This window comes from Castor canadensis, chromosome 4, assembly GCF_047511655.1.
Source record: "Castor canadensis chromosome 4, mCasCan1.hap1v2, whole genome shotgun sequence".
In the NCBI taxonomy this organism is placed as follows: Eukaryota; Metazoa; Chordata; class Mammalia; order Rodentia; family Castoridae; genus Castor; species Castor canadensis.
The window spans coordinates 50,122,811-50,139,316 of NC_133389.1; the positions used below are offsets into that span (position 1 = coordinate 50,122,811).

At 34.7% G+C, this 16,506-nt stretch overlaps 1 protein-coding gene across 1 annotated transcript in view; it reads right to left on the reverse strand.

The window, feature by feature from the left end:
* LOC109674794 (proteasome subunit alpha type-7-like) overlaps positions 1-16,506 on the reverse strand; it is a 101,510-nt gene that overhangs the window by 22,159 nt on the left and 62,845 nt on the right. The window contains exons 5-6 of the mRNA XM_074070132.1: positions 11,268-11,392; positions 5,344-5,466 (exon numbers count right to left, since the gene is read on the reverse strand). Of these exons, the coding sequence (XP_073926233.1) occupies positions 5,344-5,466; positions 11,268-11,392 (248 nt within the window). The remainder of the gene's footprint in view (positions 1-5,343; positions 5,467-11,267; positions 11,393-16,506) is intronic.

Sequence of the window (16,506 nt, forward strand, 5' to 3'; positions counted from 1 at the left end):
TTCCCTATATATTCTGGATATCAGTCCTTTGTCTGATATGTAGCTATCAAGTATTTTCTCCCACTCTGTGGGTGTTCTCTTCAGTTTAGAGACCATTTCTTTTTTGAGCAGAAGCTTTTTAGTTTTATGAAGTCCCATTTATCTATGCTATCTCTTAGTTGCTGTACTGCTGGGATTCCATTGACAAAGTTCTTACCTATACCTACTAATTCCAGAGTATTTCCTACTCCTTCCTATATCAACTTTAGAGTTTGTGGTTTGATATTAAGATCCTTGATCCATTTTGAGTTAATCTTGGTATAGGGTGATATACATGGATCTAGTTTCAGTTTTTTGCAGACTGCTAACCAGTTTTCCCAGCAGTTTTTGTTGAAGAGGCTGCTTTTTCTCCATCGTATATTTTTAGCACCTTTGTCAAAGATAAGTTGGTTATAGTTGTGTGGTTTCATATCTGGGTCCTCTATTCTGTTCCACTGGTCTTCATATCTGTTTTTGTGCCAGTACCATGCTGTTTTTATTGTTATTGCCTTGTAATATAGTTTGAAGTCAGGTATCGTGATGCCTCCAGCATTGTTCTTTTGACTCAGTATTGCCTTGGCTATTCATGGCCTCTTGTGTTTCCGTATAAATTTAACAGTAGATTTTTCAATCTCTTTAATGAATGTCATTGGAATTTTGATGGGAATTGCATTAAACATGTAGATTACTTTTGGTAGAATAGACGTTTTTACTATGTTGAGTCTATCAATCCATGAGCATGGGAGATCTCTCCACTTTCTATAGTCTTCCTCAATCTCTTTCTTCAAAAGTTTATAGTTTTCCTTGTAAAGGTTGTTCACATCCTTTGTTAGGTATACACCTAGGTATTTGATTTTTTTTGAGGCTATTGTAAATGGAATTGTTTTCATACATTCTTCTTCAGTTTGCTCGTTGTTAGTCTATGGAAATGCTAATGATTTTTCTATGTTGATTTTATATCCTGCTACCTTGCTATAGCTATTGATGATGTCTAGAAGCTTCTGAGTAGAGTTTTTTGGGTCTTTAAGGTATAGGATCATGTCGTCTGCAAATAGGGATATTTTGACAGTTTCTTTACCTATTTGTATTCCTTTTATTCCTTCTTCTTGCCTAATTGCTCTGGCTAGGATTTCCAGTACTATGTTGAATAGGAGTGGAGATAGTGGGCATCCTTGTCTGGTTCCTGATTTTAGAGGGAATGGTTTCAGTTTTTCTCCGTTAAGTATAATGCTGGCTGTAGGTTTGTCATATATAGCTTTTATAATGTTGAGGTACTTTCCTTCTATTCCTAGTTTTCTTAGAGCTTTTATCATGAAATGATGTTGGATCTTATCAAAGGCTTTTTCTGCATCTATTGAGATGATCAAGTGGTTTTTGTCTTTGCTTCTGTTAATGTGGTTTATTACGTTTATTGATTTTCGTATGTTGAACCACCCCTGCATCCCTGGGATGAAGCCTACTTGGTCGTGGTGAACAATCTTTTTGATGTGTTGTTGAATTCGGTTTGGCATTATTTTGTTGAGGATTTTTGCATCAATGTTCATTGAGGAGATTGGCCTATAGTTCTCCTTTTTGGAGGTGTCTTTGCCTGGTTTTGGGATAAGTGTAATACTGGATTCATAAAATGTGTTAGGCAGTTTTCCTTCCCTTTATATTTCATGCAACAGTTTAAGGAGGGTTGGAATCAGTTGTTCTTTAAAGGTCTGATAGAATTCAGCAGAGAATCCATCGGGTCCTGGACTTTTCTTTTTGGGGAGACTCTTGATTGCTGCTTCAATTTCATTTTGTGTTATAGATCTAGTCAGGTGATTAATATTCTCTTGGTTCAGTTTTGGATGATCATATGTATCTAGAAATCTGTCCATTTCTTTACGATTTTCAAATTTATTTGATATAGGTTCTCAAAGTAATCTCTGATGATTTCCTGGACTTCCATGGTCTTTGTTGTTATCTCCCCTTTTGCATTCCTGATTCTACTAATTTGGGTTTTTTCTCTCCTCATTTTAGTCAGGTTGCCAGGGGTCTGTCGATCTTGTTTATTTTTTCAAAGAACCAACTTTTTGTTTCACCAATTCTTTGTGTGGTTTTTTTGGTTTCTATTTTGTTGATTTCAGCTCTTATTTTTATTATTTCTCTCCTACTTGTTTTGGGATTTGCTTGTTCTTGTTTTTCTAGGAGTTTGAGATGTATCATTAGGTCATTGATTTGGGATCTTTCAGTCTTTTTAATATATGCACTCACGGCTATAAACTTTCCTCTCAGGACTGCCTTTGCTGTGTCCCATAGGTTCCGGTAGGTGTGTTTTCATTTTCATTGACTTCTACGAACTTTTTAATTTCCTCTTTTATTTCATCAGTGACCCATTGTTCATTAAGCAATGAGTTATTCAGTTTCCAGCTGTTTGCATGTTTTTTGTCTTTACTTTTGTTGTTGAGTTCTACTTTTACTGCATTGTGATCAGATAGTATGCATGGTATAATTTCTATTTTCTTATATTTGCTGAGGCTTGCTTTGTTCCCTAGGATATGATCTATTTTGGAGAAGGTTCCATGGGCTGCTGAGAAGAATGTATATTGTGTAGAAGTTGGATGAAATGTTCTGTAGACATCAAGTAGGTCCACTTGATCTATTGTATATTTTAGATATTGGATTTCTTTATTGATTTTTTTGTTTGGATGACCTATCTACTGATGATAATGGGGTGTTGAAATCTCCCACAACCACTGTGTTGGAGTTAATATATGCTTTTAGGTCTTTCAGGGTATGTTTGATGAAATTGGGTGCGTTGACATTGGGTGCATATAGGTTGATAATTGTTATTTACTTTTGGTCTATTTCCCCTTTTATTAATATGGAAAGTCCTTCTTTATCTCGTTTGATCAATGTAAGCTTGAAGTCTAGTTTGTCAGTGATAAGTATTTTGCTACTCCTGCCTGTTTTCGGGGCCATTGGCTTGGTAAATCTTCTTCCAGCCTTTCATCCTAAGCCTATGCTTATTTCTGTCAGTGAGATGGGTCTCTTGTAAGCAGCAAATTGTTGGGTCTTCCTTTTTAATCCATTTTGTCAAACGGTGCCTTTTGATAGGTGAATGAAGTCTGTTAACATTAAGTGTTAGTACTGATAGGTTTGTGGTGATTCCTGTCATTTAGTTGTCTTAGTTGTTTGAAGGTGTGATTGCGTATACCTAAGTTGAGGTTACTCTCTACTTTCTTGCTTTTTCTTTTCCTGTAATTTGGTGCTGCCTGTCCTTTCATGGTTATGTTGGGTTTCACTTTCTGTGTGCAGAATCCCTTGAAAAATCTTTTGTAGTGGTGGCTTTGTGGTCACATATTGTTTTAGTTTCTGCTTATCATGGAAGACTTTTATTGCTCCATCTATTTTGAATGACAGTTTTGCTGGGTAGAGTATCCTGGGGTTGAAGTTATTTTCATTCAGTGCCCAGAAGATCTCCCCCCAAGGCTTGCATTTTCTGCTTCTCCTCCCACCAATCTTTTTTTTTCAATTTTTTTTTCTGTCTTCTTTGACTCATGGTATTGGGCAGTTCAGTTTATGGGGAAGCATGTGTCCATGTCTTCACTCTTTAAATTTGCTCTGTTGGACATTGTGTTTTACAACACAGTAATGGTGTTTTCTTTCTAGCTGCTCAGTTAACCACATTTAATTATTACTAATATTGACAGTTATTTAAATAAAAATACTTTTGAGATTTTTCAGAGTCGGGAATCAAACAGGGCCTCTCACAGCAAGGCAAGCATTCTGCAATGAGCTACACCACTGTCCCTAAAGGAACTTTATAATGAACCAAATAATTGAGAAGACTGGCCCAGGAAACTATATCAGGATAAGCAGAATTCTGGTAAATAATTATGTTGAGCTAAGAGAATTAGGCTTGAGACAATTAAAGTAATGTACATACAGGTAAAACATTCATATTTTTAAAAACATTCAGGATATCCTTCTATTGATGTCATTTTAATAAAATAATTTATTTGTACTTGTAGTTTATCTAGTTAGAACTTTACCAGACTTTATCCGGACAAACTTACCATCTTCTTAGAGCTCTTTTCCAAGTTGTAATGCTGTAGTATGATAAGGATCAGTAACCTGAGCTACTATTTTTCTCTTTGCCTTTGATTTGCACAAAGCCTACCATCTTTTGGATCCATGCATCTTTTTTAGGTCTTGGATACATTAGTATACCTATTTTCCTGAGATTCCAAATTATAGTAGAGGGTGCCTTGAACACAGCATCTGCACTTAATGGCTCATTGTCCTGGTTCACCTACCTCAAAAGGCAGAGCAGAGACAAACTCAGTACTTTGCTCATTTCTAATTTTATGGTTCAATTATATATAAATATATTTATAATGAGAGCAAGTAGATTATTCTGCAATGTGTATAACTCATTATAAGATCAATTTAAGAATTTTTTAAAATATCCCAAAGTAAAATTTCTATTATCTAGTCTTGTTTTTTCATGAATATTTGCAAGCTATTACCATTAAATTCCAATATCAGATAAGACTAATCTGAAAGATCATGTTATTCCTGATCATGATAGGACTCCTGTGGTTTATGACAAGTGACATAACATCTGCTTGAATTTTCATTTGTAAAATATAATGCTAATATGTAACCCACCTCAAAGCTTGAGGATCTGTGAAATACCGAGTAAGTGCCCAAATAAAATGCTGTTGACTGTGTTTTTATTAAAAGTTAATTTCCTCATTAAGCCAAAATATATATATATAATATATTTTGTATATTATATTATGTATAAATTATATATACCATAATTTGGGATGCTCTGACTCTCCTAGGATAGAAGATACATTGAATATTCAGTATGGGATTTAAATGCCCATCTAATTTTTATTAAAAGCAAAAATACTGGGGTTATGGAGGAGTGGCTAAAGTGGTAGAGTGCCTGCTTACCAAGTGTGAGGTCCTGAGTTCAACCCAGAACTGCCAAAAAAAAAGCAAAAATACTACTTCTACTGAAAGCAAGCATCTATACAATGGAACAGTAATTTGGAAAAAAGAATAATGGATAGGAAGTAGATAGTATTTCTCTTGGCCAATATAGAATCATTTGTCACATCTTTTTAAAAGTAAGGAAAATATCCTGTAATTAATAAACCAGGTGTTTCACAATCTAAAATCATTACATTTCTGACTAATTAAATGACTATATTTATAAAGTTTTTGTGTCAACATAAATATTTTAATGCAACACAATTTTATCAGGTTCTTAAAAGCAATAGAGCATTTATGATGAATATATTTATTCAACTTCTAAAATATATTAACAAATTCATTACTCACTTTCCAAGCATGATAAGTACCAGAAGGATCTGTCTGATACAATCTTGGGATACCATCATCATCGAAACCTACAATTAAGGCAGAAATACCAAAAGGTCTTCGTCCATTGCTTTGGGTATATTTCTAAAAAACAAAATGTATTTTTAGGATAACACTATTACCTATCAAATAAAAACTCTAATAATAAATAAAGCATTATTTTCAAATTGATCTATATTCCGCTTTTTTTCTTTTGCTGTTCTTGTTTTTTTTGTTTTTTTTTGGTTTTGTTTTTTTTTTTTTTTTTGCAGTCCTGAGGATTTATACTTACACTTGTACTTACATTTGTTCCTTATACTTGAGGCACAGCCCCAGTCCTTTTGCTTTTTTTATTTGTTTTCCAGTAGGGTATGACACTAACTTTATCCAGTTGACCTCCAATTGTGATCCTCCTACTTCTACCTCCCAAGCCTAATTGTTATTCTGCAGATTTTTAGGATTCTCTCTGGACTAATTTCAATTAGCAATGAAAAGTTTAAGAAAGTAATGTATTTAATTGGAAAAATTTTAAAAATTCATGATTTTAAAATGTGTTTTTATTGCTTTGTGTGCATTTTAGTAACAACTATATTATACTCTCTCTAATATAAAGAATGTGGATTTTTACATACCATTTTGGTTCTCAGTAAAGCCTATCTTAACAAACTGTAGTGTGGAAACACGTCCTTGTTTTAGCTTGAGGAACATAACAATTGTTACTATTATTATTAAGTATTCTTACTTGATACTATTATGATCAAATACTCTGTTTACTATATCCTTATTATCTCTACATAAAAATCCAAACGAAACATTTCCTTTAGTGCCATGAAAAGGGATTCTGTGTTTCTCTTTTTAAAAAATACTTTTGAGGGGCTGGTGGAGTGGCTCAAATGGTACAGCACTTGCCTAGCAAGTGTGCGGCCCTGAATTCAAACCCCAGTAGCACAAAAAAAAAAATTATAATCTCACAGACAATGGGGCCCTGGAAACCAACTATATCTTTTTTATCACTTTAGTGACATGGAACTTCCTGGATTTGTGCTCCAAGGAGTAGACTTCACACTGAGATTGGTACTCCTAAAAGTCATACAAACAAACAGCCCTGACAGAAAGCTATGAACTAAAGACATAGGCAATTTTATTTAACTGCATACCTGTTGTTGCTGTATATAACTCTGTGGCTTGAAGTAGCTTTATAGTAGCTTTCTTCCAGGTCTTATCTATTTATGGGATCTATTTTCTTATTTTTCAATTTTATTGTATTATATGAATTTTTACAAGCCACTTCAAAATCTGAAAGCAATTGGGTTATGAATGTAAAAACACTCTTAAAAATAGGGTTTATCTTAATTCCTCTGTACTTCCTAATGATTCCAGGTCACATGGAGGTATAAAGCAGAAGTACATGCTTTGTAAATATCCGTTAAAGGAAAAATCTCTCTATTTGCTTATAAGTCATTTTATTAAAAGAGAAAGCAATACATGCATAGTGTTAAAATAATTTAAAAGTACAAAAGGCACAAAAGAGGTATCTATCTTCTGTCTCAGAGTCCCTAGGCTCTCCAGTGGCAATCTCACAGTTACAGACTTACAACTATGTTTCCATAAATGTTTTAGGAATAGCCTTGACATTTGTAGAAGAAATCTTCAAAACCACAAATGGAAACCAGTGTGTGTATACTATTTTGTGCCTTCATTTTTGTTGGATGCCTTTTTAGCAACTGGGAAAATGAAAGTAAATCAAACAAATGAGTAGCATAATTTTTTAAAATGTGGGATTTTTTTTTCAATATGAATTAACAAATTTTTAAAAAACCAAAACAGGGCAATTATGTTACAAGTCAATCAATCAAAACTTTAGTATCTAGAATATACAAAGAATTTATGAAAAATATCTGCTTAGTATTACACTTATCCCAAAACCAGGCAAAGACACCTCCAAAAAGGAGCACTATAGGACAATCTCCTTAATGAACATTGATGCAAAAATCCTCAACAAAATAATGCCAAACCAAATTCAACAACACATCAAAAAGATTATTCACCATGACCAGAGATGCAGGGGTGGTTCAACATACAAAAATCAATAAACGTAATAAACCACATTAACAGAAGCAAAGACAAAAACCACTTGATCATCTCAATAGATGCAGAAAAAGCCTTTGATAAGATCCAACATCATTTCATGATAAAAGCTCTAAGAAAACTAGGAATAGAAGGAAAGTACCTCAACATTATAAAAGCTATATATGACAAACCTACAGCCAGCATTATACTTAACGGAGAAAAACTGAAACCATTCCCTCTAAAATCAGGAACCAGACAAGGATGCCCACTATCTCCACTCCTATTCAACATAGTACTGGAAATCCTAGCCAGAGCAATGAGGCAAGAAGAAGGAATAAAAGGAATACAAATAGGTAAAGAAACTGTCAAAATATCCCTATTTGCAGACGACATGATCCTATACCTTAAAGACCCAAAAAACTCTACTCAGAAGCTTCTAGACATCATCAATAGCTATAGCAAGGTAGCAGGATATAAAATCAACATAGAAAAATCATTAGCATTTCTATACACTAACAATGAGCAAACTGAAAAAGAATGTATGAAAACAATTCCATTTACAATAGCCTCAAACAAAATCAAATACCTAGGTGTAAACCTAACAAAAGATGTGAAAGACCTCTACAAGGAAAACTATACACTTCTGAAGAAAGAGATTGAGGAAGACTATAGAAAGTGGAGAGATCTCCCATGCTCATGGATTGGTAGAATCAACATAGTAAAAATGTCGATACTCCCCAAAGTAATCTACATGTTTAATGCAATTCCCATCAAAATTCCAATGACATTCATTAAAGAGATTGAAAAATCTACTGTTAAATTTATATGGAAACACAAGAGGCCATGAATAGCCAAGGCAATACTCAGTCAAAAGAACAATGCAGGAGGTATCACGATACCTGACTTCAAACTATATTACAAAGCAATAACAATAAAAACAGCATGGTACTGGCACAAAAACAGATATGAAGACCAGTGGAACAAAATAGAGGATCCAGTTATGAAGCCACACAACTATAAGCAACTTATCTTTGACAAAGGAGCTAAAAGTATACGATGGAGAAATAGCAGCCTCTTCAACAAAAACTGCTGGGAAAACTGGTTAGCAGTCTGCAAAAAACTGAAACTAGATCCATGTATATCACCCTATACCAAGATTAACTCAAAATGGATCAAGGATCTTAATATCAGACCACAAACTCTAAAGTTGATACAGGAAAGAGTAGGAAATACTCTGGAGTTAGTAGGTATAGGTAAGAACGTTCTCAACAAAACCCCAGCAGCACAGCAACTAAGAGATAGCATAGATAAATGGGACCTCATAAAACTAAAAAGCTTCTGTTCATCAAAAGAAATGGTCTCTAAACTGAAGAGAACACCCACAGAGTGGGAGAAAATATTTGCCAACTATACATCAGACAAAGGACTGATAACTAGAATATACAGGGAACTTAAAAAACTAAATTCTCCCAAAACTAATGGACCAATAAAGAAATGGGCAAGTGAACTAAACAGAACTTTCTCAAAAGAAGAAATTCAAATGGCCAAAAAACACATGAAAAATGCTCACCATCCCTAGCAATAAAGGAAATGCAAATTAAAACCACGCTAAGATTCCACCTCACCCCTGTTAGAATAGCCATCATCAGCAACACCACCAACAACAGGTGTTGGCGAGGATGCGGGGAAAAAGGAACCCTCTTACACTGTTGGTGGGAATGTAGACTAGTACAACCACTCTGGAAAAAAATTTGGAGGCTACCTAAAAAGCTAGACATTGATCTACCATTTGATCCAGCAATACCACTCTTGGGATATACCCAAAAGACTGTGACACAGGTTACTCCAGAGGCACCTGCACATCCATGTTTATTGCGGCACTATTCACAATAGTCAAATTATGGAAACAGCCAAGATGCCCCACCACTGACGAGTGGATTAAGAAAATGTGGTATCTATACACAATGGAATTTTATGCAGCCATGAAGAAGAACGAAATGTTATCATTCGCCGGTAAATGGATGGAATTGGAGAACATCATTCTGAGTGAGGTTAGCCTGGCCCAAAAGACCAAAAATCGTATGTTCTCCCTCATATGTGGACATTACATCAAGGGCAAACACAACAAGGGGATTGGACTTTGAGCACATGATAAAAGCGAGAGCACACAAGGGAGGGATGAGGATAGGTAAGATACCTAAAAAATTAGCTAGCATTTGTTGCCCTTAACGCAGAGAAACTAAAGCAGATACCTTAAAAGCAACTGAGGGCAATAGGAAAAGGGGACCAGGAACTAGAGAAAAGGTTAGATCAAAAAGAATTAACCTAGAAGGTAACACACATGTGCAGGAAATCAATGTGAGTCAATGCCCTGTATAGCTATCCTTATCTCAACCAGCAAAAACCCTTGTTCCTTCCTATTATTGCTTATACTCTCTCTACAACAAAATTAGAAATAAGGGCAAAATAGTTTCTGCTGGGTATTGAGGGGGTTGGGGGGAGAAGGAGGGGGCGGAGTGGGTGGTAAGGGAGGGGGTGGGGGCAGGGGGGAGAAATGACCCAAGCCTTGTATGCACATATGAATAATAAAAGAAAAACAAAACAAACAAACAAAAAACCAAAACAGGGCAATTATGTTATAAGTCAATCATTCAAAACTTTAGTATCTAGAATATACAAAGAATTTATGAAAAATATCTGCTTTAGGTACATGGTAACAGCCATGCCAAAAAGTGTTCTATGTGCTTGAAATGTAATAAATCATCCATTATGCCAGAGAACAAAGTAGGTATGACTGCAATGTCCATTTTATGCATGAGAAAACTGAAAAAGCTCAATTATTTTTCCAAAGACAGTAAGAAGTAAAACAGCCAAATATCAAATCCCCAAATTCTAGCTCTTGCAGGCACTCTCTTGGGCACTAAATTGTTTGTTAAAAGAAGCTTGCACTAGGAGAAATGAAAATAGCAAATCAACATGTGGAAATACTTTAATCTAACTAATCAAAAACACAAGTTAAAACAACTATTACAGTACTCTATAATACTTATTTGCAAAATAAAGAAAAATGAGAAATTCAATGTTGAAGATTCTTCAGGGATTGCTAGTTGTGCAATAAAAATAATTTGGAACATATAACAAGAGACTTAAAATCAATTACAATCTCTAATCTAGTAACCCCTTACTAAAAATTAATTGAACAATACAATTTTAAAAAAGAAAAAAAAAAGCCATGACTAAGATAAACTAATGTTATTAGGGTAGCAGGGAAAATGAGAATGCGTATAAAAGAAACGGAAACAACATAAATTTTCAAATAGCAATTAGAAACATTAGAATATAGTTAGTAAGAGAATAACTATAAAGATGAAGTCATATATAAAGTACACAGAAAACAAGTAAAAAACAATACTTGCATATATCATTATTATGCTTAATCTTGAATAATGTATTTACACATATATTTAAAAGAAATCATATCCAAATCCAATCAGGGTGTTTGGGTTGACAGGTGAAATAATGGGCATTTTTTCGGAAAACTTTACAGAATGGTTGTTATTACTGTATCTCCAAAAGTGTAGCAATTTCCTCAAAAGATTGGGCTACTGATCTTTAATTTTTTAAATATTTTTTACTGCTCTTTTATTTATTGAGATTTCCAGTGATTAAATCAATGCAATCTACCTGAATAAGTGTTAGTATTAAGTAACTGTGAGAATAAATGAGCAATTTAATCGATTTAATAGACAGATTGGCATGATTATAGCATTTATAGGACAGAACCTACAAAGATGGGAAAGGAGAAAGCTTGAAGAAGTGTTAGAATGTTATCTTACCTGCTTTAGTGTTGCTATGAAGCGAGTTATATATTCTACAGTGACTGGGTCCTCGACGGTAAGCTTATGGCTCTGGCACTCCACTCGGGCTCTGTTTATCACTACTCGAGCATCAGCAGTCAGTCCTATAGACACAGTCAAAACTTTACAAGAATGTATTTCTTACAATACAGTTTTCCTTGTGAAGGGGTTTCAGCCACCTCCTTTATTCCTCAATAATGCTCCTTAGAAGGAATTGTAAAGTGCCACTTACATTCAGATTTCCTTTTAAAACTTAACTTGATTCATTTTTGTTTAGTTTTTAAAGGACATAGTTTTAAAGCATCATGGTTTAAATACTAAGAGTAAGCTGGGTTTTTTCTTATGAAAACAAGAACATGACTTCATTGTCAAACATAAATCCTTTGAATTCAAAGTGCATTTATTACAACTGGGATATGTCACTCCTCAGTTTTCTATCAAAACTAAGGGTTTGAAAATGGGGAATGTTAAAACAGAAAAAGAAAACAGTGGACCTCGGTTTTGCAATACCAACACATCTTGTAATCACTCCTCATCATTTCTACAAGGAAAAAGAATGTGTTCTATCAAAACAGTGACAACCTGACCACAAACTTTAACTAATGCAATGGTTGCCGACATTTGTATTAAGGACTTCTTTGACATTGACTTTTCTATGGCCATTTTTTTTTCTTTCCTCACTCTTAACACTATATCCATTGCCAAAAAAAGTTCATTCATAAAATTTTGGAAACTTGCCATTTCTCACATAACCATCAACTTTGCAGTCACAAACACATTTCCATTCCATATCATTTCAAACTCTGTTTCTATATACCTCTGAAGACAGTTAATACTAGTCAGCAGTGAAGCTGTCTGAATATGCCACTGTTTAAAGTCACCTTCACACTCGTAGGTAGGCTGTGACCTATAACTAGATACCCAGTTAAAGGAAGACAAACTATTTAGCTTCTCTTTATAAAAGTTGCCTAAGAAACGGCAAAATATTGACTTAATTGACCCTCTAGATTAAAACTTAACCCTACTAGAAATATGATCAGATATGGTATTTCAAAGTTTTTCTCTTTACAGTATGAATATGATCCACAACTAGAAAAAGGTAAAAGTTAGTATACTTACAGAAGTAGTGATGTAACTGATTGACGGAAAAAAATTAGTCACAAATTTACCAAACTATATGAGTAACAAAGCTGTCTGCTTTTAACAGAAGAAGTAGCAATTACACCAACCAATATTAAATGGCTAAGTGAAAGAGAACAAATCCTATTTAAGGAAACCATTTAAAATCATAATTCCACTTTGTTTATAAGCAAGAAATCTACGGAACAAATATGACCTCAGTCTAGTGCTTTTAAATTTATACCACAACATTATTTTAACAATATTACAATAATGTAAAATTGATACTGAAAAATGGAACTCTACATGTTACAGGTAATAAATTTTTTCAAATTATTTTTTTCTCCTAAGGCTTGTTTTGTAAACATTAAAAGCACAATTTAACAACATCAGCAAGAGCATGATTTTTTTCAAAATGGAACTACATTTTTGTCTGATGTGTTCATTATAAAATATTTCAACAGATATAGTAAAAGATACCATAATTCCAAAATTAATAAATATAACTATGTTAAACATATTCTTCTGTAACCAATTATTTTATTTAAAATGGGTATATATAGATACTTTTCACACCCATACATGTAGCTTGTACACATATACAATATGTACATATATCCTTTTCTAATTGCCTCTAAATAATCATGATATGGTGTGCCAGTACTGCCAGCAGCAATAATAGCTGTTCCAAATGCTTCACAGGTGTTAACTCTCTTTATTCTTGTAAAAAATCAATAAAGTACTCATGCAGATGAATAAATCAAGGGAAAGGGTCAGTTAAGTGCTTTGCCCACACACACAGGTATAGTAGACAATGGGGTCTGGCTTAGATCCCAGTTGGTATAATGACTCTAGAACCTGTATTATTTCTTGTTGTTGTGAGAAAGGGTCTCACTATGCAGCCCAGGCTAGCCTTAAACTTGGAATACTCCTGCCTGAACCTCCCAAGTAGCTGGGATTACAGACATGCACTACTGACCCTGGCTCAGAACATATACTTTTAAGCCATTGCAATGATATACCAAGGTTTCTAATATCAATTCCCCCAACAAAAGACACTTAGATACTTTCAAATTAAAAAAAAACCATGTAGAGAACATTCCCAAAGTGCTTATTTTGCTGTTCCAAAAAAAAAAAAAATATATATATATATATATATATACACAAAGATACATATATATTACTGTTTTATCAACATCAGAAAGTAATGTGGGCAAGAAGTTAAAGTGTTCTGTATCATTTATATTAAAATGATTCCTTCTATATTTTATTTTCTTGTGGTAAGATATATAACACCAAGATTTACCATTTTAACCATTTTTTAAAATCAGGATCATGCTATGTATCTCAGGCTGGCTTCCAACTTTCAATCCTACTGCCTCAGCCTCTTGAGTACTGAGATTACAGGAATGATGACCATGTCTGGTTCATTTTAACCATTTTTAAATATCCAGTATAGTGACATCAGCACATTTACTATGTGTAATCATTACCACATCAATCTGCTGAACTTGCCATTTTACAAAACTGAAACTCTGTACCCATTAAATAACAACTCCCCATTTTACCACTCATTTCCTGATAAGCATCATTCTACTTTCTGTCTCTTTGAATTGGATTACCCTAGGTACTCCATGTAAGTGGAATCATATTGATTTGTCCTACTGTGACTGGATTATTTCACTTAGTGTATTGTCAAGGTTCATGCACATTATAGCATGTGTCAGAATTCTCACATTCTATCTGGATTATAGTCCATTTTATGTATATGCCTCATTTTTTTATCCATCCAATAGACATTTGGGTTGAATTCACCTTTTGGCTATTGTAAATAATACTGCTATGAACATGGGTGTACAAATATCTATTCAATCCCAGTTTTCAATTATTTTGGATATACATGAAGTGGAAATGTTGGACTGTATGGTAACTTTTTGAAGAGGTGGCACACAGTGTCTGCACTAACTTACATTCTCACCAAAGGTGCACCACAATTCCAATTTCTCCACAACTTTGCCAATTCTTGGTATTGTCTCTCTTTTTGTATGCTTGAAAACAGCTGTCCTAATGGCTGTGACATGGTAGCTCCCTGTTGCTTTGATTTGCATTTCTCTGATGATGAGTGGAGCTGATCATCTCATATATCTATTGGTCTTTTGTACATCTTCTTTGGAGAAAGGTCTGTTCCAAGTTTTTTGGCCTGTATTTTTATGGTTGGTTATTTTTGTGTGTTTTACGTGTCCTTTATATGTTCTGATTACTAATCCACTATCAGATACATGACTTCCAAGTATTTTCCCCCATTCCTTAGGTTGCCATTTCACTCTGTTGACTATGCCTTTTGATGCACCAAAGTAGTGCTTAAAGTAGTACTTAAAGTAGTCCAGTTTATATTTTCTTCTTTTTGCCTGTGTTTTTGGTGTCTCAGCTGAGAAATCATTGCCAAATCCAAGATCATGAAGCTTTCCCCCTATTACTACAGTTTTAGTTCTAATGTTTAGGTCTTTAATCCATTTTGAGTACATTTTTATATATAGTTAGGAAAAGCTTCTACTTCTTTCTTTACATGTGCTTACACAGTTTTCCCAGCAACATTTGTTGAAAAGATTGTCTTTTCCCCATGGAAAAGACTTGGCACCCTTGTTGAAAATCATTTGACCATATATGTGAAGGTTCATTTCTGGACTCTGTTCAATTCCACTGGTTTATGTGTCTGTCTTTATGCCAAAATGATACTGTTTTGATTACTGAAGCTTTGCAGAAAGTTTTCAAATCAAGAAATGTGAGACCCACAACTTTGTTCTTTATTAAGATTATCTAGCTACTGAAGATCCCTGTGATTTGCATTGTGATTACAATGCAAATTGTGGTACAGATTTATTTATTTCTAAAATTAGCATCACTGGGATTTTTGTTAAGAATGACAATGAATCGTTGAATGCTATGGGTAGTATTAGCATGCTCACAAAATTAAGTCTTACAATCCATGAACACGGTATATCTATTTGTGTTTTCTTTAATTTCTTTCAACAATATTTTGTATTTTTCAGTGTAGAAGTTTTTCACCTCCTTAAATTGTTTATTTCACATAAGTATTTTATTCTTTTTGACTGTTATTGTAAAACTTTTAAATTTATTATTTAAATTATTTATTGGCAGTATATTGAAATACATGGGAGGGAGGAATAGGTGGAGAAAGGGGGTAGAAGGGTAAATATAGTGCAGATACTGTGTACAAGTATGAAAATGGAAAATGATACCTGTTGAAACTATTCCAGGAATGGAGGGGATGTATAAAGAAGAATAGGAGGGAGTGAATTCAAGTATGATATAAGAACTTTTGTAAATGCCACAATGTACTCCCACCCAGCACAACAATAAAAAAAGAAAATAAATAAAAGCTCATCTACAAAAAAATGTTTCAAATTTTTAAAATGAATAAACATTTTTAATAAAAAAAGAAATGCAGGATTCCAAGATGGCGGCTAGAGGGAGGAAGCAGAAAGCGAGCCTCCTATAGTGAAATCTTGGAGAGAATCTGGAGATACACTTTGCAGGCATAATCACTGAGAAAAGGCATAATTTTGACCCCTCCACACCTCCAGCCGGCACAGAGAATCTCCACTTCACGTTAAACGGAGAAACGAGGAGGGACCCCGGGGCCACCAGTGGCCGGCGTCCATACGGCTTGGGAAGACGCAGACTAGGTGAGCTTCGCGGTACCGTGGTATCCCCACAGATAAGCCTGGGCCAGAGCAGCAAAGCCCGCTGGACAGACTGACCTCCACCCGGGGAAAAAAGAGAAACTGAGTAATAAGCAATAAGAACAATTAAGACACGCTGGAAAGAGGGTGGGGTGCCCTGAGCGCTGAAGAATGGGGGAAGGGAATCCTTCCCGGGATTGTAAATAAACAAGCCGGGCAGGCCGGAGAGCCTCTGGCGGGAGCGGGGCGTGCACCCAGCAACCAGGAGCGGGGAAGCTTGTGAGAGTGGCGGAGGGAGAAAAACTCCACAGGAGAGGAGGGAAGACCCACTTCCCACGTGAACTGTAAATAAACATGGCAGCCGAAAGGAGCAGCAGCACCGCCCAGTAAGCAGG